This window comes from Trachemys scripta, chromosome 1 (genome assembly GCF_013100865.1).
Source record: "Trachemys scripta elegans isolate TJP31775 chromosome 1, CAS_Tse_1.0, whole genome shotgun sequence".
In the NCBI taxonomy this organism is placed as follows: domain Eukaryota; kingdom Metazoa; phylum Chordata; order Testudines; family Emydidae; genus Trachemys; species Trachemys scripta.
This window is the reverse complement of record NC_048298.1, coordinates 87,586,792-87,613,517: the sequence shown is the minus strand read 5'-3', so window position 1 is coordinate 87,613,517 and position 26,726 is coordinate 87,586,792. Positions and strand designations below refer to the sequence as shown.

The 26,726-nt window shown below is 44.3% G+C and overlaps 1 protein-coding gene across 1 annotated transcript; it reads right to left on the bottom strand.

Moving 5' to 3' along the window:
* Positions 1 to 6,210: 6,210 nt before the first annotated feature.
* On the bottom strand, positions 6,211 to 26,724 carry LOC117882945. The gene is made up of 10 exons (XM_034782255.1): positions 26,414 to 26,724; positions 24,790 to 24,879; positions 24,249 to 24,314; positions 22,573 to 22,653; positions 21,776 to 21,868; positions 21,060 to 21,249; positions 13,766 to 13,876; positions 12,432 to 12,521; positions 11,445 to 11,632; positions 6,211 to 6,352 (listed from the first exon to the last, which is right to left on the bottom strand). Exons 1-10 carry the CDS (start codon positions 26,512 to 26,514, stop codon positions 6,211 to 6,213), a joined length of 1,152 nt encoding a protein of 383 aa, XP_034638146.1. The 5' UTR covers positions 26,515 to 26,724.
* Positions 26,725 to 26,726: the final 2 nt, after the last annotated feature.

Here is a 26,726-nt window from a genome sequence, read left to right as displayed (position 1 = left end):
TGTCTAAAACTAAAGGTTTATTATAAAGAAAAAAGAGAGAACAAGAAGAGAGCTGTTAAATGGTAAAGCAGTCACATACAAACAAAGATTCAAAGTCCATGTATCAGGTTCATTGCAGTATTGGTGAGTTTGCTGGCTTGAAAGTCCCTCTGGAACACATCCAAAGCACGGATGGGTAATTCAGTCCTTTGTTCAGAGCTTCAGTTTGTAGACAAGTTACTCCAGAGGTGGGAAGCAGGACTGAAGACAAAATGGAAAAGATGCAGCTGCCTTTTTATGCTGCGTTTGCCGTGTGGCCTGTACTTCCTTTGTCCCAAACACAAACTTATAGCACATGGGTGTAGTAAGATGAGGCCCTAAAACATAAGCCTTATCAGAGTCCGGTATGAAGTCTGAGGCCCAAACTAAAGTAATGGTCAAGACTTTGCTAACATAAAGCAAAGTTAAGCTGTGAGCCAGAGGCAGGCCCTGCTTACAGCAGTTGGCAAGAAAAAGGCTGCTAATTGCACATATACACATATCTAAAATGGTGACAGGTTTCAGTGGTAGCCGTGTTAGTCTGCCAGCAATGCCCCTCTGCCATGTACATTGGCCAAACCGGACAGTCTCTATGCAAAATAATAAATGGACACAAATCTGACATGAGGAATCATAACATTCAAAAACCAGTAGGAGAACATTTCAATCTCTCTGGTCACTCAATAACAGACCTCAAAGTGGCAATTCTTCAACAAAAAAACTTCAAAAACAGACTCCAACATGAAGCTGCAGAACTGGAATTAATTGCAAACTAGATACCATCAGATTAGGCCTGAATAAAAACTGGGAGTGGTTGGGTCATTACAAAACCTAAACTTAATTTCCCCAATACTAATTTCTCCCTACTGTTACTCACACCTTCTTGTCAACTGTCTGTAATGGGCCATTCTCTTACCACTTCAAAAGTTATTTCTCCTCCCTTGGTATCCTGCTGTTAATTGATTTATCTAGTTAGACTGACTTAACACTTGGTAAAGCACCCCACATCCTTTCATGTATTTATACCTGCTCCTGTATCTTTTACTTCATACATCTGATGAAGTAGGTTCTAGCACATGAAAGCTTATGCCCAAATAAATTTGTTAGTGTCTAAGGTGCCACAAGGACTCCTCGTTTGTTTGTTTTTTACATATCTAAAAGGTATCAAGTACTAATAGGATGAACATGTGCCAGGATGGCACCAGAACATCCTGGTACGAACACATTCCACAGAGATAATGAGGAACAGGCTGACCCATCCAAAAGGCAGGGTCAAAAGGCTAACATGATGGATAGAATTGTTTGTTCAAACCAACATGTACCAGGAGAGAGGCAGCACCTTAACACGTAGAGGGGTACCTCAGTGCATCAGGAGTGATGTGTAATTTGTTTGTACCTGTGTATAAGACTGCATTCCTGAGTGACTATCTTTGTCTGGCCTAGGGAGCAGTGGTAAGTCCCACTATTGACTGAACCAGTCGATTGTCAGGGGGCACAAATTCGTAGTATGTCCTGTAGAAACTATTACTGTGCTTCGTTTGACAATAAACCTGGCTGGGTGCCTTTGTACCTTATCGGAGTCTGTGGTCATTGGGGGTTCTCTCGGGGTCTGCTGTGTCAGCTACCTGTGCAGAGCCGGGGCAGCACAGAGAAGGAACACATGCATACAGCCAACTGTTATCAACATTGAACAGAGCAGAGCACCACACGCGTGACATCTGACAACAATAGGCATGGAAAAGCCTTAGAGTTCTCTATCCACAGGCATGCCCCTACATGTCTTGCTGACTCATAAGGTGTAGCCCCTGCCTTCTCTCAATGGTTTAATTGTAAACTTGATTGCCTTTGATATGCCATCAAACAGGCTGGATAATGCTGATGCCAATCTGTCTGGGGATGTCACCCAGAAGCACTGCACAAGTTTGAAATACAGATATATCACACATATTTGTAATTCACAATACAAAGATGATACAAACGTATAAACAAGATTAACATACTTAGGGCCCTACCAAATTCACAGTCCATTTTGGTTAATTTCACAGTCACAGGATTTTAAAAATCATAAATTTCATGATTTCAGATATTTAAATCTGAAATTTCACGGTGTTGTAACTGTAGGGATCTTGACCCAAAAGGGGAAGCGGGGGCATCACAAGATTATTATAAGGGGGTTGTGATATTGCCACCCTGACTTCTGTGCTGCTGCTGGCATCAGTGCTGCCTTCAGAGATGGGTGATCAGATAGTGGCAGCCAGGAGCCCAGCTCTGAAGGCAGCACCACTGCCAGCAGCAGCGCAGAAGTAAGGATGGCATAGTATGATATTGCCACCCTTACTTCTGTGCTGCTGCCTGCAGACCTGAGCCCTCGGCCAGCAGCCACCACTCTCTGGCCGCCCATTGCCACCCTTACTTCTGCACTGCTACTGGTGGTGCTGCCTTCAGAACTGGGTGCCTGGCCAGCAGCCGCCACTTTTTGGCCACCCAGCTCTGAAGGTAGCACAGAAGTAAGGGTGGCAATACCATGACCCCCTTACAATAACCTTGCAACCCCTCATGACCCCCTTTTGGGTTGGGACTCCCAGCTTGAGAAATGTTGGTCTCCCCAGTGAAATCTATATAGTATAGGGTAAAAGTACACAAAAGACCAGATTTCATGGTTCATGACGCGTTTTTCATGGCTGTGAATTTGGTAGGGTCCTAATCATACTTGGCAAAACATAACATTTTCACTGATACCTTATGTGGCATATCTGGTAAGATTCCTTGCAATTTTATAATATTGTTATCAGTAATATCATTAAATGTCTCACATATTCCATACAGTGTCACACCTGGTAAATAAACAAGATGGCACCAAAGAAAATACTAGACTCCATCAATTTCTGCTTCCAAGTGGAACATCCCCAGGGACTCAGACTTGGATTAGCAGCTTGTGTCGAAAAAGAGCACTAGGGTGAGCATTCAGCCAGCCTGAGAACCAAATACAATTTGCACACACTGTTTGCGTTTGCATGCTAGGGTGTGCCAGTCCCCTAATGGTCTGGCACTACCCTACCAGGCATGTAGGGAGCTCCCTTTCCTCAGTGTCAGAGAGCCTTGGAAGGGGTAGAACTTGCTCTTTTCCTTGGTCCGTCGCTAGTCTCCTCACTGGAGACCCTCCAGGTCTCTCATACACTGAGGAAAGGGAGCTGTTTTTTTTCGTTCCTGCCTTCATTCCCCCCAATGCATTGCTACACCAACTTCAAATTCCCATAGATCTTCTCTAGGCCTACCTTAGAGGTCCGGTAAGCACAATCTGCATTTTTTGATCCCACAAAATTTGCACCATCATAAACTGCCACAGCAAACATTAGCACTTGGATGATCACTTGATCTGTAGATGAAATTAGGTTGTTAGTCACCTGCAATTCATTGGCCTTCTGAAAATATAGGCTGTTCTGGCCTTGCCTTTGTATGAAATTCCCTGTCATGGAACACCCAATCATGGAACTTATATAATATACATACATACAGTGCTGTTACGCCATCTCTGTCTACATAGCAGTCCCAAGCAACCTTCATTGCACAGTTGACTGAATTTACAAAGAAAGACAAAGATACATTTGTCAATGCAGCGAACACCTCAATTCTCATTAACATCTGGAGACATTTGCCTAATTCTCCATGCAATGAAGTTGATTTTAGCATGAACTAACCATACTGACATATTTCTTCCCTGTATAGCATGCAATAACTACCCAGAACATTATTTCTTCCCTGTTTCCTGTGCTCAGGAGAGTGATAAAAATCAATGAGATAGAGATGGCAAAATCAGTTCTTGTTAAGATGGACAGCTGGAGCCAAGATTTCCTGCAAGAGGTAGAGAAGATGGGGGGAAAAGTAATCTCTTTTTCTCTAGAAACTTTTGGCAGAGAATCAGCTGGATAAGGAGAGACAAGTCTAGTAAGTCATTTAGGGCCAAACATTTAAAGGTATTAAAGTGCCTAAAGATGCAGATAGGTGCTTAGAGGGCATCTTGGAGATGCTTTTGGAAATCCCACTATGGCCCAGATCCTCAAAGGCATTTAGGTGACTAACTCCAATTGAAAGCAAAGTAGGTTCAGCACCTAAATATTGTTGAGGATCTGGCCTAGGTGCCACTCTGGATCTTTAAGCACCTTTAAAAATCTGGTCCTTTGTCCCTCACCTCACACTGTAGCCGGCTTGGGTTCAATATCCCTAAACCAGCCATGTTAGGTACATAAAGAGTTTTGAATACTTCCACCCTCTGTCCTGAATAGTCCCATCACCGCTCCTTTGGCTGCTTATTTAAGTGCTTGCTCAATATTTGCTTCATCAGAAGCCACATTTGTATTTCAGCTTCTCTGCCCTTGAGAAACAGACTGACATCTCCAAACTGAGCATGAAAGCAAGTACAGGAGAAGGGCAGGAAGAAAGGACAGACAAGAAAAGAACACGGGGCTCAAGGAGCCTGGTCCCTTATTGCATCTCCACCCTTTGCTTTGTCTCTTTGCCCTTAAATCATCTTCTCTTCCCCCGTCACCATGGCTAATTAAAATGCGTTAGGGTCAGATTGTTTCCGGCCCTTACATGAGTGTGGGGGGGGGGGGTCAGAAGGAGCATATTTAAGGGTTTGGCACAACTGTAGTCCCTGCAAATGGGGGAGCATTCCCTCCATATTCCTCAGGGATGCACAGAAAGAAGGGCTGAAGCAGTGTCATGGCCCCATTCCCTCCTCTGCACCCTTTGGCCATGCAGGCTGGGGTTTGCTGCAGCCCCTGAAAGGGTGTAGAAGTAGGTGCACTTCACCTGCACACCATTACTCCTGGGGAAATTCTGAGCATCTGCGGAAGCACAGAATTCTTCTGTCCCGAATAATTTTGTATTTTCCCACCTAAAATACATTTTGCCCAAGAAATGCTGCATTTCCACCTTTTTCCCACCAGAGGCCGCTATGGCACCAGAACAACCGGCTGCATCAATGCACCCAGCTGTTCTGGTGCCACAGCGGCCTCTGGTGGGCAAAATGCGGAACTGCAGTACTTCTGAGGCAGAATGTATTTTCTGTGTGGAAAAAAAAATTCTATGCCCAGTTCTGCAGAATTCCCCCAGGAGTAGAAATTCATCACAGCACCCTGCCCGCAGAGCCAGGTTTGGACAGAGTGGGCCACACAGGGCTGCTGGAGGGTCAACCAGGGTCTGCATGGGGTAGGCTTCCCAACTCCCTAACAATCCCATTCCCCACCAAAAAACCTTCTCCCACCCAACACCCTCCAAGTTCACTCCTAGGCTCCTTTCCCCTCCCTCAGCTCCTCCATTACCCCTGACTCCCCCAAGCCTTTGCACTAGCTCTGATAGGTGCAGGAAATATAGTTCTGTATTTTAATTTAAATGAATTACTCAAAGTTCTGGATTAACATGCCTAGAAAGGAAGCTATTTGTCAAAAAATATATATATATACCAGAATCTTTTTTTCTTTATTGCTCTGTATTGTTACAGACATACTTGCTGACAGCTATTTTGAAATAAATTACCAAAATAATTGAAACTGGCATGATTATATTGTGTTATTTTGACAAATAAAATATGCAGAATTTTCAAATATTGTGGTGCAGAATTCCCCCAGGAGTAACACCATGGAGGTCAAGGCCTGGCTACACAAATGTGTTTGGCACTGCAGTAGCTACACAGATGTAGCTACTGGTATTGCCACCAGGGTAATCTATACTGGGGTAAGTCACTTTTTACAACACATCTGTGCTAGGGAGATTGCGCAGGGTGAAGTCAAGTCTCTATGAGAATGAACACTTCCATACAAGGCTTTCAAAATGGTGGCTGCAGCTGCCAAGTCCTAGAATAACCAAGTGCGGTTCACAAAAACCAAGTCTTGTCTGATACAAGTGCCATACCTACAACACATGCCTCAGTCAGACATGTTCCCTGCCCATTTGTTCCTTTTGCTCAGACCTAGCTATTTATCACTTTCTCACATTTCTATCTAGTTAGTCTCACTTTCTGGCTGGCAAGTTCTAGCCCAGCATTTCCAGCATTGCAGGAGAAGGGTTAAAGTTAAAGAAGACACTTGATCTTTGATATCTAACATAATAGAAACACATCTATTTGTAATGCAGTTTAAAAGCAGTTTGAAGCAATGAGATTTGCCTATCCTAAATTAACTGACTGTGTCTCTAACATTTAGTACAACTTCTCTGGTTTGCAGCTTTGTTTCTTTCTTTTTCTTTTTCATAAAGGTGCAAAATGTTCTCTTTTCTGCTTTCCTGCAAAGCACGCTGGGTCACCATATAGGTAAGAACTGATTTAGTTTTAGTACTGTATGGAAAAGTCCGAAAGAATTTAATAAGGATGGAAACCCATAAAGTTTAATAGAAAATTACTTTGAAAAACCTAAAAATTGCAATAGAGAATGAGATCTCTCCTATAAAAATGTAGAGATAGAGTATCTTTAACTAGCAATTCAATAAATTTTTCTTTCCATAAGAGAGAGACATTTATGCAAATCATTGTTTGCTGAAATGGCTTATGTTTGAATATTGTTCACTGGCTACCCCAGGGGAAAATAAGCACTTGAAAGAGGTATCCAAGCATTTAACCAGAATCCAGATGGTGATTTTGAAAGTGAAAACATTCTAGAGGAGATTAATGTTATGATCAAAGGACTACAAAAGAGACATGAGATGACAGAGATGTTGTTTCTTGGTCTGTCAAAGTATAAAACAGAATTCTCTGAAGGTGTGGCATCTGCTGAAAAGGTCATGAGTCCCATGCACAGTAGCAAGGCACACTTGGGCTCTGATTCTGGGCTGCTATGTGCAGGGCCGACTCCAGGCACCAGCTTGGCAAGCAGGTGCTTGGGGCGGCCACTCCGGAGAGGGGCGGCAGGTCCAGCTATTCGGCAGCAATTCGGTGGACGGTCCCTCACTCCCGTTCGGAGTGAAGGACCTTCCGCCGAATTGCCGCCGCAGATCGCGATTGCGGCTTTTTTTTTTTTTTTTTTTGGCTGCTTGGGGCCAAAAACCCTGGAGCTGGCCCTGGCTATGTGGCTCCTTTACACTGCTCCTGCAGAACAAAGAGGATGAAAACCAACCAGATTTTCCCACTGGGGAATCTGCTTCCACCAACCCAATGTAAGAAGGGTTCGCTAGTAACATAAGGCCTGCAGAATGGGCCTTTACTGCTTCCCATTTGCAACCCCAAGTTTAGTATTGTGCCAAGGGGAGGGAAGAGGCATGTGGGGAGAGGGAGTGGCTATGGCTGGAGAACTCATGGCTGGTGTGGAGAAAGTAAATAAGTGTTATTTATTCCTTCTCATAACACAAGAACTAAGGGTCACCAAATGAAATTAATAGGCAGCAGGTTTAAAACAAACAAAAGGAAGTATTTTTTCACACAACGCACAGTCAACCTGTGGAACTCTTTGCCAGAGGATGTTGTAAAGGCCAAGACTATAACAGGGTTCAAAAAAGAACTAGATAAGTTCACGGAGGATAAGGTCCATCAATGGCTATTATCCAGGATGGGCAGGGCTAGTGTTCCTAGCCTCTGTTTGCCAGAAGCTGGGAATGGGCAACAGGGGATGGATCCCTTGATGATTACCCGTTCTGTTTATTCCCTCTGGGGCACCTGGCGTTGGCCACTGTCAGAAGACAGGATACTGCGCTAGATAGACCTTTGGTCTCACCCAGTATAGACATTCTTATATTCTTATGTTATGTTGAGCTTCTGAATGTTCCTTGGGGATAGCTGCTGCCAGGACATAAGTTAGGGCAGCCTTTGGAGCTGCTCTTGCTTATGCTGGGGACTGAACTGGTTCCTGGCAGCCCCAGAATCCAGGGTGTGTAAAATGGCATTAAGTCACCTTTGTCCCCTACTCCATATTGTGGGCTATGCCAATCTCACTATGGCTGCAGCCTGATATCTGAGCCAGTATCTCTGTTATGTCTGGTCATCAATATAGACATTTTTGCAAACTATACTAGGAATGGATGGACGAGTTCAGATATAATAGGCACCTACTTGGACCAAAACAAGAACCATGTTGAGATTTAGAAAAAGTTTGGCGGACTTATTCTCTTTCCACCTGGAACTTCCAGGCAGGACCAAAATGGAAAGCCCTCATATACCATGAACAAAGATGTTCTTGCTGGTATTTCTCACCTCTCAGAAGCCAGAAGTACTGGAAGTCACATGATAAAATCAGTTCTCCCGAGTTTTCCAACTCATTTTAGCACAGGTTTGGAGTAGCATTTAAATGCCAAAGTATTTATCTGGATCTCTTGTCTTTCTAAGTATTACCCATTTCACTTTCTGTTGATCAGGGCTGTTGGCAGCTCTGATCAGGTTAGGCACACCCTGCATTCTTTACACTGACTGGCTGCAAAGCAGGACCTGGACTTTAATTTGGCCCGGATAGTTTTTTAAAGATTTTAGGTCAGCTCACTAGCTGGTGTAAATCATTGTTGCTCCATTACATCAGTGGAGCTGCAACAATTGACAACAGCTGGGGATCTGGGTTCTTAGTGGTACAGAACCTGGCCAGATTCAAGATCTCAATCTGGAGCCTTCTTCTCTGGGATATATTTATATTCTGAAGTCACCAGCTTTTCAGGGATCTCTCCACTACAGACCAAGTGGTGGGCATTTGGGTCCTCACTTGAGTGATCTGGAAGTCACTCCTCCTTGAGATTTGTTTTAGCCCCTCCCTGACTATTTTTAAATGACACTAAAATGTGTAGCACTTTGGGGGAGAGGTGCTTTATAAATACGAATAGTCACTATGTTATTATTTTGACTGATCGAATAGAAATGAACAATGTAACTTGGATTAACCTTCAGCCTCTTTATTTTCATTTTATGTTTTATTAACCAAGGCATGTTACACCATATTAAATAGTACATTATGTTGGCTTGGAAATTGTACTCTTGTCCTGTTTTATAATTCTAAGCTGAGATGCTAGATAATTTGTTTGAAGATGGGTATCTTGGGGAGTCCAAAGTTAGATGCAGAAGTAAATAGGTCAGTTTGAGTGGATAATATTGTGTCCGTGTTTGGCATTCCAGGAGCAGAAAGGTGACAGGGTGAATAGAAATGAGCAACCAAACCATAATAGCCATCTGTTCTCACCACCTTCCAGGCGCCACAATAGACATGGTGTTTGTTATAGTGGTTTGCAGGTCAGTTTGTCCATGCCTATCCCCATCCAGATTTAAATCTTGGGTCTTTCCCATCCCACTGTTTCCTTGCCCATTCAGATCGGGATTGTATCTTCTGTAAACCGCATGTCTACTGGCAAGCATTTTGACAAGGAGCTGGATGGTGTATTTCAGTTCCTGGAAGTGGATGTTGAAGAATTTCCCCCGGAGAGCATGCAGAGAAGCTGAGCACCCACTGAGGAATATTAAGAGGGAATCCGATCGTTTGCCAGTCCTTCAGTAACAAGACAAACAAGTGAGACTGGTCACTTTAATCTAATCCCTTGCATTGGATTTCATAAACTGTCTTCCCAAGCCAGATCTCCAAGCTTATTAGCACATGCTGAGAAGCCTGCATAGGAGGGAGAGCATTTGGGGGGCAGGAGGGGGAGGGGAAGAGGACTCTCTGACTTAATTGTCTGATTGGAGCAGATAGATGATTTTTTCAGGCCCTTTATCATTACCATTCATTGTAAGTCCAGTGCTTAAATGATCTGGGGCCCAGTCCTGCTGTACATAGTTGGGCGAAACTACTACTGAGGTCAATAAAAGTTTTGCCTGAGAAAGGATTGCTGGATCAAGGCCATTCATTTGTAGCTATTGATGGAAGGGCAGGAATGCAACATTTTAGTCCCAGTGGTCTTAACCAGGAACAAGCAATCCAATGTCTTCTATGCAGATGATGCTACCAAATAAAAGAACCAGGCCTCCTACTGTGTGTAGCGTTTGTGTAACTGAAGGGGCTGATCTGTTGCAAAAGCCTAGGACTGTGAGTCACCCTGTTATTCCCCCATCCCCCGCCTCCAGTGAGAGGGAAACTTGCTTGTGCTTTGCTGGGTGTCAGCTCCTTAATACCAATAGCCTTTTAGCCACCCAAATCTTGAAGGTTAGCAATCGGTGCACCCCAGTTCCCAAGCCCTTTTGAGGCATTCCCCTGCAGTGTGCAGCACCTTATCCACTGAACACTCACAGAAATACCAGGGCTGCTGTCCTCAAAAGGACAGTGCACATACCAACTTGAATGATTTATTTCAGGATTACTGCTTTGCTTAACACCACAGCACTTAGATATATTTATAGTAAAAACAAGACTAAGCATATTAACAAAGAACAGAGATTCAAGAATTGAAATGATTAGTGAGTAAGGCTAATGGAAACAGAATGGTTACATATACAAGAAAATTAATACATGCTTTCTAGAGACTCAACTTAACTTCACAAGCCAAACCCCTTTCTAAAGAAGTTTATTTTACCCAAAGCCTTTTCTGCAGTGTTTCAGCCAAGGTTGGTTGAGATCCTGTTTTCACAAATGTAAACCACTCTTCATTTTCTTTCTAGGTGCAGGATAAAAGGGTATCTTTTTGTCTTCTCCCTATACCACCCTAAGTTCATTGTCTCTAGTCAGGGGCAGTATCACTCCCCCATCACTTGTTTTTTCCAGTGTGCTCTTCTCTATTGACTTCACATGGCTCTGTTGACTTCCTGTGTAGATGGGGATTCCATTGTGTTAGCTTACAATCTTAATTTACATTTTGGCAGAGAGAGACACATATTATCTCCTGTCTGGAAGAAAAGTTGCTTCTGTCTTTGGTTGGTGACTCATACCTTGATACCGAATCTAAACATATTTCCAGTACAGGCACATAACCCCTCATATAATATCTGTACATACATTTCACAACCCTATTAATGACCAGTGCAACCCTGGTTTTAATTTGAGACCTCTCATGGCATTGTTTATGAATAACTACTATGAAAGCTGTGTGCAAGCTTGTCAAGCCTGTTAGGATTTGCTGCTATGAAACAGTGAACCTTTCGCCGGCAGGCACCAGTGGTCTCTGTGTCACATCCCCTTCCAGAGTATATGCTACAAGAGCTAAAACCTGGGCATTTCCTGAATAAAAAAAGACACAAACTGGAAGGCTGCTGTTTCACTATATTTTTTTTATTGTTTTATAACACAGAGGTATAATTGAATTCCAAACAGCCATTCCATTTAATCATAGATTACAGCTTTCTTATATACTAGTCTCCCACATGCCAGCACGGGCCACAGAAAGTTTAATGGCATCCCATCCTCCACGTTTTTATTGTCCACATGCTGTATGCAAGAGATTGGGATTCTTTCCTCTGTGGGCCACACAGCTTTAATGGGCGGGTTCTGAAGAAGCAACAAACAGTAAATTTTGTAGCACTCTGCTGTGAAATGTACAAGTGGCTGAAACTTCTGTAGATCAGGAGAAAGTGAAGGCTGAAAATAAAGNCTGTGGGAATTCTATTTGCGGGCCACACAGGTTTAATGGGCGGGTTCTGAAGAAGCAACAAACAGTAAATTTTGTAGCACTCTGCTGTGAACTTTACAAGTGGCTGAAACTTCTGTAGATCAGGAGAAAGAACAGGCTGAAAATAAAGCGAGGACAGTGATTATTATCTTATGTGCTCTGCGATGTAATGATAATTATTAAGCAGACTCTACCACCACTCGTTGACTCACTTTGCTGCTTCTAAATATGGACTAATATCAGTAACTGAATTCCTAACCCAGAATTGATGGTAGTGGGAAAGGCATGTCTGAGGATCCTTTATTTTCTCTGATCTCCCATCCAGAGAAGTTGTAGGTTCCGGGGCCTGGTAGAATTCCAGTATCCACGGGCTGCCTTTGATCCCCATATCCAAACAGAGCTTTGCAGGTGACAGGAGAAAGAGGAGCTGCAAAGTGATGAAGCAGCTCCATTGCAGCCCATATAGACTTTTACCACAAGAAACAGGACAGAGTCTGGTCTTGTAGAGTTGGAATATGGTTATTGAAACTTGGATTCCACCCACTTACTGTTTTCCCAATTCCACATAACACAAGGTAGCATATGTCCACCTCTCATGACCCAACATGGAAACCAGATCTAGACACTCTATGAGTCCCTTCTGACTGATGTAAGGAGTGGTATCAGTGGGGTGTGAAGGGAGGAGCATCCAGAGCTCCTCAGCCAGAGGGGTTTCCACAATGTCAGCTTTGAGGGGGGCGGAAAGAGGAGTAAAAGGGAGGGGCTGGACAGGAAAATTCTTGGAGTTTGGTGAATCCCACCCCCATCGTAGAAGTGGATGATACAGCACAGAATTCAATGGTGTGTCTTTTAATACCATGAGTTTCACAGAAATGTGTGGAAATGGAACCCCTTTCCCAGGCTTGGTATTTACTCACCCAAATCTTGGCTTGGTAAAAGTCTTGTCCATATTTAAAATAGAGATTTTTAAGGTGATTCTTTATATCTCTTGTCAGCTCAGGGGGCAGCTACAAACCAAACAAAGAACAGCCCGAGTTAGCCGATATGAAATGGGAATAATCAAATTCCTGATTATAGGCCCTGTTCAGAGAGACAAATATTTCCAAACAGTGATTTGGAAACTTCCAGCTCCAAAGGTTTGGGCAAATGCCCAGTCTGGGACATAGGGTTGGAAGGAGATTTCTAACTCTTGTATGTGCATTCCAGTCAGTCAATGACAGGATTATTCTCTCTCAGTCATGTGACCTACTGTCACAGTCACAGTAAAATTGTTCCCCATGGGATCCCCTGGGTAAGCACCAGCATTGTATATTGCTAATGCCTATATATGCATATGCATGGGAAAGGATTTTGGGAGAGCTTCAAGGTGTGAGTGTGGAGTGAAAGATTCCTTTGCAGATTGCAAGAGGCCGAAGGGGGACAAAGGAACGGGTTAACTTGATGATCCAGCTAGGTCCGCAGATAAGAAGTTGACTCCAGCCGCCGAAGGCCAATGCACACAAGCAAACTCTGATGCCAAGAAAGATGGGAGTCTGAATTCCAACCCTGACCAGCCGTGAGAAAAGAGAAGTAAGGTGAACAAGACTGCAGGGGATTGCAAAAACTAATGAGACGGTAAAGGCCAGTGAGGGGGAAAACAACAGTTTTGCATCCCTGAAGCCGGTGTGTTTTGGGAAGGCTAAGGAAGCCACACAAAGCCAGTTTGGACTGGTACAAAGAGCATGGGGGACAGAGGTCCCTAAACAAAATGCCCCCAGAAGAACCCAGGGCTTAAAAATCCTCTCAAAAGCCAAAGCAAGTCGGAGATCAACAGCACTCACCACTGTTATTTTATAAATAAAGCTTTAAAATATAGTCATTTGGTTTGCTCCTTCATCTCCTCCTCTAACAATCCTGCGGCCTCAGCCTGATAACCTGATGCCTCAGGCAGATTGGTAACATGAATCTGTCACACTACCACACTACAGACGACTCAGCCTGATTCTCCTGTCATACCAGTTACAAACATAAAGGAATCACAGTTCTCCCCTCTACTCTGCCTGTCCCTCTCAGGTTATTTCCATTGTAGCTGCCTGTCTACGTTAGGGCTTCCAGCATCGCTCACACTGGTGGAGCTGAACCAGTTTTAGCAACTGTGGGACATTTGAGATATTTCCCTTGTGTGAATAAGGCTGTAAGAGGTGGCAGATCTAAACAGGTTACCCAGCTTCCCGCTGCTACCCAAGTCCTACTGCGCTATGATGTTAAATACCTGTTGGCTGTCAAAGAGGCTTGTGGATTCCTTTGAAACTGGAATCTCAAGGAGTTCAAAAATTCGCTCCAGTCTTTGTGACAGCTCTTCTTCACATATGGAAAACACAGCCTGGGGTGCAAAGATAATAACAGATCACTGTTAATAATGAAGAGGACCAAACTAGAAGCATGGTATGGTACATGAGAGACATATGACTCATGCAATAGAGAGGTCAATCGACTGTGACATCCCTCAACTGACAGAAATGCACCTTGTACTCCGGGGGGAATTCTGCACCAAACGATTAAAAAATTCTGCACACGGTATTTGAAAATTCTGCAAAATTCTGCATATTTTATTTGTCGAAACAACACAATATAATCATGCCAGTTTCAATTTTGGTAATTTATTTAAAAATATCTGTCAGCGAGTATGTCTGTAACAAATTATTTTTGACAAATAGATTTCTTCCCAAGCATATTAATGCAGAACTTTGAGTACTTCATTTAAATTTCAATACAGAACTGTATTTCCTGCACCTGTCAGAAGTAGTGCAAAGGCTTGGGGGAGTCAGGGATAATGGAGGCACTGAGGAAGGGGAAAGGAGCCTAGGAGTGAACCTGGAGAGTGTTAGGTATGGGTGGGAGAAGGTTCTTTTTTGGGGGGGTAGGATTGTTAGAGAGTTGGGAAGTCTCCCCATGCAGAATCTGGCTGACCCCAAGCCTCTCCAATTCAGTCAGGCACATCTGCCCCTGTCCTCGCACCTGAGGCCATAACCCAGTCTGTCCCCCCAACTAGCCATTCTGAACCCCAGTCTGTGACACCCCCCCACAGCAGCCCTGTGTTTCCCGCTCTGTCCAAACCTGGCTCCATGGGCAGGTGTTGTGATGAACTTCTACTCCTGAAGGATTTCCCCCCCCAACAGAAAATACATTCTGCCCCAGAAGTGCTGCAGTTCCATCTTTTGCAGCTGGCTTTTCTGGCACCACAGCAGCCTCTGGTGGGTGAAAGGCAGAACTGCAGCACTTCTGGGGCAGAATGTATTTTATGTGGGAAAAAAACAAAATTATGCAGGACAGAAGAATTCTGCATGTCCACAGATGCGCAGAATTCCCTCAGGAATAACCTTGAATCTGCATGCAAAAATGTTTCAGTCAGTTGTCAGGGACTGAAGAATCTCAGTAATCTCTAGATAAAGCCTCAATTAAGTGAATGCTAGTGTGGGCACCGCCCACTGGACAATCAGTGCAGACATTTCTGACAGCAGTCACTCCATTTGTGTGCACCTGAGCTGTCCTCTTAATCGTACAGTGCTGATTTTTCCCCAATACACTCAGCCTTGAAGCAATAATTAGAAATCAAAGCTAAATCTCCTATGTGGCATGGCCGAGCGCTAGTCACAAGGAAACCAGACAAGATGCTGCGACATCTCCTAGTTGGAGTGAGAAATGGCAACGAGGAATTGAACCGGCTCATCTGCATGCCAGGCGTGTTCAGCACCATTAGGTTGGTCTCCATGGCATTCCATAGCTCTTATTTTTCAGCCCAGCATGGCCTAACAACTGAGTAGCTGACCCTAGTGTGAGACTTCCAAGGGTTACCCAGGGTTGTGAGACACCTCACTACCACTGGCCCTTAGCGTGAGGAAGTCTTGTCTGTGCCTGCTATGCATCAGCTCCCCGACTCCCCAAGACTCTGGCAACACAAGCCCTGCTTTCCAGGCCTCCACAGGCCTCGCTTCTCTGTACAGATTAGCAATATGCCCCATGGAGGGCTGGGCTTCGGAGTGGAGGCTGTTACTGATGATAACACTGAGGTGCTGAAAAAGAGTCCTCGCGAAAGCATAGACAGAGGCCCAGGTTGCCACCCTACAGATTTCTGAGATGGGGACATCTTTAGCAAACACAACCGAAGTAGAAATGGATCTTGTGGCATGCGTGTGGATCCCTGATGGAGGCAGCAGGTTACATAATGTTCACGGTAACAGTGGTTAATACAACTGGAGACCCATTTGGAGTCTTTGAGGTAGTATTGTGGAGCCCTTGGATCTTTCAGTGAATTAAAGGAAGAGTTTGGAAGACTTCCTCAAGTCCTTAGTCCTGTCCAAATACAATGCCAGGGCTCCTAACATCCAGCATGTGTAGTGTTGCCTCCCTCTTGGCACAATATGGTTTTGGAAAGAATATGGGGAGGTTCATATGAAAGAAGGCTACATTGGGGAGGAACTTGGGGTGTGTCCTCAAGATGACTTGGTCTTTAAAACACCACTATTTCCCCCATCCTTCATGCTGAGGTCTGGCCACTAGAAATGCCATCTTCATGCATAGGTGTAACAGCGAGCAAGTGGCCACAGGCTCAAAGGGTGGTCTAGTCAAGGTTCTCAGAACTAGATTGAAGTCCCAGGTTGGAATGGGTGGTCTGATGTGTGGGAAGAGGTTTCCCATGCCCTTAAGAAATCTGCATGTCGTTGGGTGGGCAAATACTGAGCATCCATCCACTTGATGGTGGAAAGCCATTATGGCTGCTAGATGTATTTTATATTCTAAAATTCAAAAGGTGTGAGCTCTCAGCTCATTTAGTCTAGGATCAAAGGGAAGGAGGAAGATGTTGAGTCCGCTTGTTTGGAATCTTACAAAATTTGGAATTGTTTCCATTTTTGAAGGTAAGTACGACAAGTCACTGATTTCCTACTACATAGTAACACCTCTTTCACCTTCTCAGAGCATTCGCTCTCTACGTGTTGAAACCAAGAAGGAGCCAAGCCTGGAGCTGAAGGATCAATAAGTTTGATTCTTCCATTGTTTTGGGAGAGAAGGTGAGGAATGGGATGAAGAGAAATAGGAGGACATACTTCCAACTGTGCAAGGTATGGGTACCAAACTTGTCTCGGCCGGGGGAGTAGGGTAATGAGTACAACTTTTGCTATCTCTTGCCATTCTTTAACAGGAACTTGGACATCAGAGGGAATGGGAGAAAGGCCTACAATAGTTCCCTGCCCCCTGGGAAGAAGAAAGCATCCCCCAGGGACTGTTTCTTTAGTCTAACCTTCAAACAGTAGCAGAGACATTTCTTGTTCTGGTAAGTAGCAAACAGATCTATTGTCGGGGTCCCCCATAGGTTGAATATGTTGTGAAGCACTGCTGAGTTCATTTCCCATTTGTGATTGTGTGAGAAATTCCAGCTGAGACTGTCAGCTGTCACATTATGTATTCTTGGTACATGAGTGGCTGAAAGGAGCACATTGTGGTGGATGCACCGGTTCCAAAGTTTCAGCGCTTCCGTGCAAAGGGAGGGTGATCTGGCACCCCCTTGGCAATTTATGTAAAAAATGCAGGTCATACTATCCATCATGACTTTCGTTTCCCTGACGAATGTCATTTCTGACAGCTCTTAATTCTAAAAGATTAATATGGAGAACTGCTTCTGTGGGAAACCACTTGCCCTGGACTTTGCTGTCATTTAGGTGGGCTCCCCAGCCTATTAGAGAGGTGTCTGTTCTTAGAATCAGTGTTAGTGTGGGTTCTGCAAACGGAATACCTGCATAGACATTGTATAGTTCTTTCCACCAGTCCAGGGAGTATTTGACCCTAGAGGGCATCAACAGCAGCTTGTTCAGCCCGTCCTTGTTCAGAGAGTAGACAGATCTGAGCCACAGCTGCAAACATCTCATGAATAACCAATTGTGTGGAGTCACAAAGGTGCATGCCATCATATGCCTAGGAAGCTGGAGGCAATTCCTGGTGTATAGATTCCCAGGGAGCATAGTCTGGTCCTAGAGTCCTTGAAGAGATGGAGTAATGCATCTGTCTTGTCAGCAAAGAGTTTGGGCTCTTCAAACGGGAGGTCCTTGACCATTGTCTGCACTTCCTTTGACAACCCTGAAAGCTGCAACCAGGATGTCCGCCTCATTACCACTGCCATTGAGACTGAGTGGGCCGCTGTGTCCAGTGTGGTCTGTAGCGTTGTTCTTGCTACTACCTGGCCCTCCTTGGTGATGGCCTGAAATTGCTCCTTTTGTGCTTCTGGCAAGTGGCCAATAAAGGAGCTGAGTTTTCCATAATTCATGTAGTCATAATTAACTATTACATCCTGGTATTTTGAGACCCTGAACAGTAAGGTCACAGACAAGTATGCCTTCTGTCCAAATAGGTCTAGCATCTTCCAATCTCTATTATAAAGGGTCAACTTGGTATAATGTTGCTTTCCCTGTGCATTAACCACATCCATGACTATAGAGTTAGGTTGAGGGTGCATGAAGAGAAAGTCTGCTTCCTTAGGGGGCATATAATACTTTTTGTCAGTCCTATTGCATGTTGGTGCAATGGATGCTGGTGTCTGCCAGATGACCTTGGCAGGGTACATAAGCACCTCGTTGATTGGGAGGGTGATTTTTGAAGAGGAGGAAATGTGCAGTATGTCTAACAATTTATAGTTCAAGTCTTTCACCTCCGCCAGGAGAATTTGTAGTGCATCCGCCACCCTCTTAGTGAGGTTTTGGAAGAGCTTACAGTCATTGGCAAGTGATGGAGGACGGGGCATTAATGCCTCATTTGGTAAGAAGATGTTTGCTGTGGCATAATTTCCATCTCTAGTCTAGCCTCCTCCTCCTCCTTGAAAGTTTCTTCCTCAGGTTTCAGGGATCTGGACACTAAAGCCGTAGGGGAACATCTAGTGGACTCTCTATGGGAGACATTTGATAATGTCACTCGAAAAATGGAGCTCCTGTGGTACCATTGATGGGCTTGGTACCATCAGGGAATGCCCAGTGTTGACTCACTGGTACTGATGGCCTGCTATTGGCCGTGTGCTCCGAGGAGAGCTGCTTCTTCGGTGCCTTTCCCTTCGGGTCTTTAGGCGCTAAGGAAGAGCTCATACAGTGGGGTCCCTGAGATTTCTGAGTGCCGTGCTTCGGAGCCATCAGTGCCAAGGTGGGCAAACGCAAGGGGGATCTCCTCTGGCAGGTAAAGGGGTTGCCTAGAGGGCTTGCAGACCATTTACTGGAAGCTTTGCGGGGGGAGTCAGTCAACTTTCTCCACCCTTCCACCTCCCTGGAGGTTGAAGGGTTTGGGGATGATCTTCATCCTGGAGAGGATTCAGGACTGGGGTCAGATGCCAGCCTAAGAGCACCTTCCATGAGGAGAAGTTCTAACTTCAGCTCCTGGTTCCTTCGGGATCTGGTCTTTAGTTGTTGGCAGAAGATGCACTTCTAGGGAATATGTGCCTCTCCACGGCACCGGACACAATGAGTGTGTCCGTCTGTCACCGGGATTGCCTCCCTGCAGGAGAGACATCTCTTTAAGCCAGGGGAACACGGGGGTGATCCCACAGCAAAAGTTGGGAGGAAAAAGATTGAAAGAAAAAAGGTGGTTTTTTTTCAATCAAAAAACCAGAAGCTCGAAGGGCACTACAAAAGAAAAGGAAACTCTACAAATCACTATGAACTCTAACTGTCCACTACCAATATAAAGGAAGTTAAGCAGTCAACGGACTGCTATGTTGCCCTGGATTTGAGGGATGTGTACACCCCAGAATGTGATCAAGCTAATAGCAATCATATTATGTGCATTCAGCCAACATGAAATAATAAAATTGAACACCACGTAGTTACAGGTTAATTTGAAAACAGGTTTTTAGAGGCAAGATCAAAACTAGCTGCAGTTCCTGCTAATCAGAATGGGAGGAGGGCAGAGAAAAGTAAATAACTGAGACTGAAAGAAGATAAGTGGATGGAAGACCTTGAGTCTGGCCACCTTTGATATAGAAGTTTATTGAATGTTAGGAAACGTGATGATCCAGTAGGGGGTCATTATGATTTGTGTGTTTTGTAGAAGTTAATTATAAAAAGGATTAGCTATAGAGTGTACTTTGGAGCAGTCCTATGAACCTATCTTAAGAGATGTTTTTCCTGACACCTTTACTCCCCGGCAGGGAGGTGACTGGCCATTGCTGAACCGCCGTTAATTACTCAATAAGGTCTCAAAATTTAGGTAAATATCAGGGATGTCCTAAACCTATTGCTTACGTTGGTGTGTGCTTAAATCTAATAAACTGCACTTTTAGCTAGAGCATACGCACTTGTATTAATTATTTATCAGACAGAATCGCTGTGTTCCCATTGATTTATTCCTGACACCACCTAGAGTGAAAGAGTTGCCACTGCTGTGGGTTCTGAAAACCCTGGGTAACAGCCACGCGTTCCGTTCAAGGACAAAGCCGATTGAGAGGGAATTGAGGGTGCTTTGCCTGTGCAACGCTATTTAGCCTTGAAGCAGACCATGTGGGAAGGAGAGTGTATGTGGCCAAATGGACACTGCTACTTAAAGTCTCTGATTAGAGGCGCAGGGGCGCAGATACACCTAAAGTGGAGCACCCACAGGGACACTACTCAAAGAACCGATTCTCTGCTGCCAGAGGAATAGTACATACCAGCTTACTAGATTTAACTCAGGATCACCACTCCACTTCACACACAGCACTTAGATATACTGATAGTGAAAGAAGAATACATTTTTTATCAAATCACAGAGATTCACAGGACAGTTAGTAAGAATATTGGAAACAAATAGTTACATAGAAAACAAAATCATAACATGCTTGCTAGAGCCTAAACTAAACTCAAAAGATATTCCCCTGTCTCTTACAGGAGAGCTTACTTCAAGTCCTTTTCTCAGCGTTTTCAACCAGGATGGCTGAGATAAGATCAAGCCCCCTGGGAACTTGTCTTCACTGATTGAAGGATACCAGAGCATCTCTCTGCACCTCCCAGATATACCAGGCCAGACTTTGATCTTCACCTGAAAACAGGGCTCCCTCGGCTGTTTATCTCTTCCAGTTAATTTCCTTCTGAAGTTTCTGGAAACTCTTAATGAACATTTGACTCAGTATGGGAATAGAATTTTATTGTAAGGCACACAATGGCCCACCAGAGAGATATGTATCTCTCTCCTCCTGTCTGGACAGTTTGTCTCATGGTGTGCTACATTTCAGTGACCTGCCTTCAACCACCAGTCCTACAGAGCCTAATTTTCAGCAGATACACTTAACTCTATACATTCCTTTTACAATGATTATGATGTCATGTGTGACACAGGCTTTCATTAGAGACCATACATGGCATTCTTTTGATGAACCTAGGGGATCCCCATACCCCTATGCCCTCTGTCAGCTGGCATCAAGAGGTGCTTAGGACACGTCTAGTTTCCTGCTTGATCATGCAAGTACTAAACACCAGGTCATTAGACTGGCTTGTACGGTGCTATTATTTTTTCAAGACTTTATACATTTGAGTTCTAGGATATGAATAGGAACAAACCTCAATTATGGTGCTACCTTTTTCATATGTCATTGGGAAGGCAGAGCCACTTGCAGCACATCTGGCTTTCTCCCATTCATGTGTCCTGAGCCTGTCATACATCCCCAGCACAGCTGATAATGGACAGGGGTCATTCAGGTTCTCAGAGCACGTATGGCTTCCCATTGCATTGGCCAAGACACGGTTCAATCTAGGGCCAAAAGGGGATTAAAAATACATTTTAAAATGAAAGAGCCAGATTCAAAGGACACACACCAAGACTAATGGACTTTAAATTCATAAAAGGATAATTAATAATAATCCAGAAATACTTTATGAATTGGCATGTAATTCACAAGATACAGCCTCCACTCTGTACTTCCCAACCCCAAACTGATATCCGCCTGACCAGGGAGCATCCAGGTGTGCCAGATTCTGTCTGGAAAAGTATCACTCTCACAGCGATATTCCACAAGTAGCAATTAGCATGATTTAAACAGCACTTGGGTTTCTCCGTGGGCACTTGCCTCTTTCATCTGCACTTGGATACTGGGACAGAGCTGCCATAGTTCCCCATCTTACAGTAGCCAATAGTACACATGCCCCATGGAGGCTGAGAATCTGGGGAGGGGACACTTTGGCTGCCAAGGTGGCATAGAGGCGTTACAGTGTTGGGAGAAGGATCAGGGTCTTTGTAGAAAGATAAGCTCTGGAGGAAATATTCACAAATACCCTACTTTTGCTCCAAGGCTCTTTTCTCTTCTTTCAGCTTTTTACACTCCTCCTCCTTCTGACGAAATTCTTCTGCGCTGACCATTTCGGAAAGCTCCCTGAAACAGATTCATGGACAAAATAAATATCGCCAACCATCAAAAGATGCACAAGGCAAGACTAGGGTTATCCATCCATTCCAGAAGTTATGAGACAGTCACAGCTTCTCACCAGTCTATTCTGCAAGCCCAGCTCACAGGACAGTTATTGTCCCAGCTGTATTTATGGCCTTGCAATGATGTGATGCTGCTGCCACCTCACATGATGTTGTTGCATTGTGGTAAGAGGATGCAATGTTGTCGTACAATAATGTAATGCCATGACATGATTATTTGTCTCACAAGGCACAAAATGGGATTGATTCAGATAATGCAGGGATTCACTAGCCCAGATATGTAGCAGAAAGGTAATGTGTATTACAAACTACAGTCTGATCCAGCACCCACTGATGTCAATGTCAAAACTCCTGTTGACTTTGATAAGAGCAGGTTCGGGTCCCGTGTGTCAAAACCTTGGGTAATAAACATCATCTGATGGACAAGCAACACTGCTTGTTCCTCTCTCCTGGCAATCCCCTTTCCCTGAGCACTGACGTGTGGCCTGCTGTCTTCATGCACTTTCATGGATTTTGTTCACAAGGTTGTGTTTGTAGAGTCCCAACAAATTCAAAGATGACAGATGTCCTAGACAGATGGGAGGAAGGTCACAGGCCCCAGGAGAAGAGGCAATTCACAGAATAGCAACAAAGATAAACAATACTCACGTCTGTGTGGAGCTCTCACTCTTGTTGGTGGCCTCCAGCGATCTGAAACTACGGGAATCAATCCTGCTTGCTGCTTCCTGACTAGAGATGAGACAAATCAAGTTGAATAAAAGAAATGCAGATGGGAATAACCCAGAAACAGGGCCGGCTCCAGCATTTCTGCCGCCCCAAGCAAAAAAAAGTCGCGATTGCAATCGCGACCGGCGGCCGCAATTGGGGGAAAAAAAAAAAAGCCGCGATCAGCGGCGGCAGTTCGGCGGCAGGTCCTTCGCTCCTAGAGGGAGTGAGGGCCCTGCCGCCCCCGAATTGCTGCACATGCCGCCCCTCTCCCTTGGCCGCCCCAAACACCTGCTTGTTAAGCTGGTGCCTGGAGCCGGCCCTGCCTAGAAACCCAGAAAGTTGAACTTTGGAGAAGTTCAGATCTAGATCTGGCCTTTGCAACTAGCCTACTGTATGTGGTTGATCAAAATCTCTGGATCCAACTTGATCTGAATTTGGGGGGAAATTTGGATTTAACTCCAACTTCTGTATCATGGAACACTTTCTGTTAATAACCTGAAACTTTGTCCTACATCAACCAAGTCTTGGGTTTGACAAAATTCTAAGAAAAACCTCTCAGATTTGAAAAAGATTGATTAGCTATTTCCAATCCCCTCCCCTTATCCTGGCTGCCTCTGTATTTCCTTCTTCTAGCTGGGATTGGAAGCTCCAAAATGCTGTGGAGAGAAGCTGCTGTCATTGTAATGCCATCCTGACCAGGCATAGAAGTTGCAGGAAATCTCCCATCACAGCCTATTCTCACAGAATTTCCAACCCAGTTATTTGGGGTTCAGATAAGGCTCAAAAAACATCATTACTTTTGAGTGTTTATTGGAACCAACCTGTTTGAAATTTGTTCATCGCTATTCTTGAACTTTTAGGAGGATTCATTGCATCTTTAGGGTACCGCCTCTCTTCTCTCCCCCACAGTTCACCCCTTCCACCTTCACCAGAATCCCAGCTGCCACCCTTCCCTTTAGGAGATTGTCCAAGACACCCCTTAATTAACTGTTAGGAGGTCACTGTATACAAGATTCTCCCTTCCCTCTAGCCTCAAGAGCAGTGTATGGTACAATGGCAGCTGCACTCACAGTGCCTGCCAAATATAGGTTTACTACCTGTCCTTACTGTATCAGGCTGGGTGGCTTTATCCTCTGTCCTGCTGATGTGCAAGGGGGTATTACTTATTTAGAAAATTATTTGGAATGGAAATAAAAGTCATCCTATTGCCTCACACCCATGACATGATTTCAAGATGCCAATCACATGGCATAATAAGGCTGTGGTGTTACATCACACTGTCAGATTTGCCCTTCAAGACTAATTGAAATTGGTGGCAGCCTCTGGACCTGACCCTCCAGCGTCAAACACTCCCTGGACTTATGGAAAGAACCATACAACACTGTGTAGGCATACCATTCACACAACCCCCACTGACGGAGATGCCAAGCCAGAGAAATGGAGCTAGTCCAATCACTAGGCATGTTGATATTTTAGTATCAACACCCACAAGCACTGTGTAAACTTGGTGAGAAAACCACACTGGGAAATTTTCAAGACTTCTTTGGAATGGTAGATATTTCAGAAAGAATCACAATATTTTTCACTATCATTGAGGCCTGAACCTCCCCACTTACCTGAGGCTTTCTTCCAAAAACTGTAGGCGTTTCTCCATACCTTCAAATCGAGCATTCATTTCACTTCTGTCATGCAGAGAATAATGCAAAGTGATTAGAATTAATAAAATATCCATAAAAGTAGTAATATGTGCAAAAGCTAAAGCCCCACCCAAAATTATTAGTCAGCCCTTCAGCAAAATAATCTAAACAGCCAAGACTTATATGGTTAAAAATATATCTGCTTGGCTTGGTGGCTTAGAGATCACTGCTCTGCCCTGCCCTATGGGAGACCTGTGACAATCTTAGCCACCCTCTCTCTGTCTCTAGGAGTCAGCGCCAAGCAATGGTGCCCAGGCAGAGCACTGAGTCTCTGGAGACAAGGAGGGCCGCACATTGTCCATCTAACCAAAGAAGGGGCCAGCATCTCCATAAAAGGCAAGGAGGGCAAATGACAAGAATGGTGCAAACCTCAGGGATCCATTAGGAACATGAACACTTGTTTGGAGGCCCCAAGGGTAGGGGTCTAAAATGGAATATAATTTCAGATCACCAAACTTACCTGAGTTTGTCTTCCACATATTTCACACACTGTTCCATCTCGGTTCCATCCAAATTCGTGTTCTTGTCTTGTGGAGCCTCACTTTCACCTCTGTGGGGCACAGATGTATCGGGATGACAGATAACTCATTAGAAGTGTTCCCAATGCAAGAGTGGCAACACCAACACCACCTTCTACCCAGTAAACCCGAACCATCACAGAAAAAGAGAGGAAATTAATAATATCTAAAAAACAAAAACAAAAAAACCCTACTCAAAGCAAAGTCACCCCAGCAAGAGAAGTGCCAGAGTCTCCATGAAATCCAGTCGAGACTTCCCTATTGCTACTGATTTTTATGCGGAAAGTGCTCAGATACTACGATGATGGGTTGCAGGATAAAACCTTAAAATAGACAGGTTAACGATGGCAATAATCACTGGGGCAGGATGAACTGGGCAAGATAAAATAAGAACTCACCACTCAAAACTCAAACTGAATCGAAAACCATTTCAGAGTTATGAAAAAAATCTGCCTAGCTATTTTGCTTAAAGCAGATTTCTTTCTTTTGTTTTTTTTTAAAAGACACTTTTATTTTGTAAAATCCCATTTAGGGAAGGAGAAAGGAGGAAATAGGTTGTAACATTATAAAGCTATTTTTCAGTGTCATAGATGCTTCTCTGTTTCCTGGTTCTTCCTAGGACCAGAAATGCCAAAGATTGTTCTGGAGAGATTTCCAGCTCAGGTTTATAGGTGCAAGATGTGCCTGCAATTCAGTTAATGACTGAGCAAGGATCTGACACCCATCTCCCCCATATAAAGCATGAGGGAGCCAGGGGCCAGTGGCAACCACAAGTCTATAATTCTCTTCTCAGGTTCAGAGATGAAACAAAATACAAGGATGAAACCAATGATACCCTTCAGTGAGACAGTAGCTTCAACACCACCACTGGCCCATGAACTGCTGTTTAACATTAAAGGAAGGAGCAGTTCTCTGGCTCTTCACTGGGTGTCACTGCTGTTGAAAACCTCTCTTTTAAAACTGAAACGGGCTCCATTGTACAATGATCGGAGTCAAAACTCCAGATCCAAATACCCCCAAATTTTAGAGGAAGTCCAGCTTTGGAGCTGAACTGTGCAGCTTTGCTCCATCCATAGTTAAGACTTACTGCACAAACACATACTGGCCAAGCTTTTGCAGCTGAGCATGGGATGATTCAGGATGCATGTGTGCGTGGCTGCGGGTGAACTCAAATAAGGAGAAAAGGTCAAGTTCAGCAGTGATCAGTGAAAAAGCAAACCCTGTTCTCCCCTCGCCGTATGTGCGGGAACCATCATTTTGCAGTGAAACCACGTTAAACAAAAATGGCAATTTTCCAAATGGGGCAAAATCAAGGTACGTTAAGGTTTCATACAGGAAGATGGCAGGGGAAGTGCAGAATCTTGTCATTTTGGTTTCAAGTCTGTGTTCTTCATCCCAGATTGAAATGTACAAATATTAACAAACAAAAACATGCGGTCTCTGGCTGCAAACCCTGAGAGCAGGAAGAACTCTGCATGCAAGTTTCACAAGTATTTTTAAATAGAAAATTAGAGCTTCTATTAAACATGATATGATTACCCACTGAGTTCCCATTACCCAACATACCTGCAGGTCTTTTTTGAAGCTCTAGTTCTGTCACCTAGCTTCTTGCAATGTGAAACAATTAGCCGAGCTCCGCCAGGCTTACGGGAAGTGCTTCGCTCCATGCGTCTATTAAAATAGCAGATGTCTCTTTCAAACAGGAGGGGACCGAAGGGAGGTGGGATAAGTGGAAGTGGATCCACAGGAGTGTGGGGAAGAGCTCCAAGTATCAAGCACTTTCTTGCTTGCACAAACAAGCAGGAAAAGCAGCCCTAACTAGGGGGTTGGTGCTTTCAAGTTCCGTTGTAGCTCAAAACTACAATAGAGTTAGGCCAAC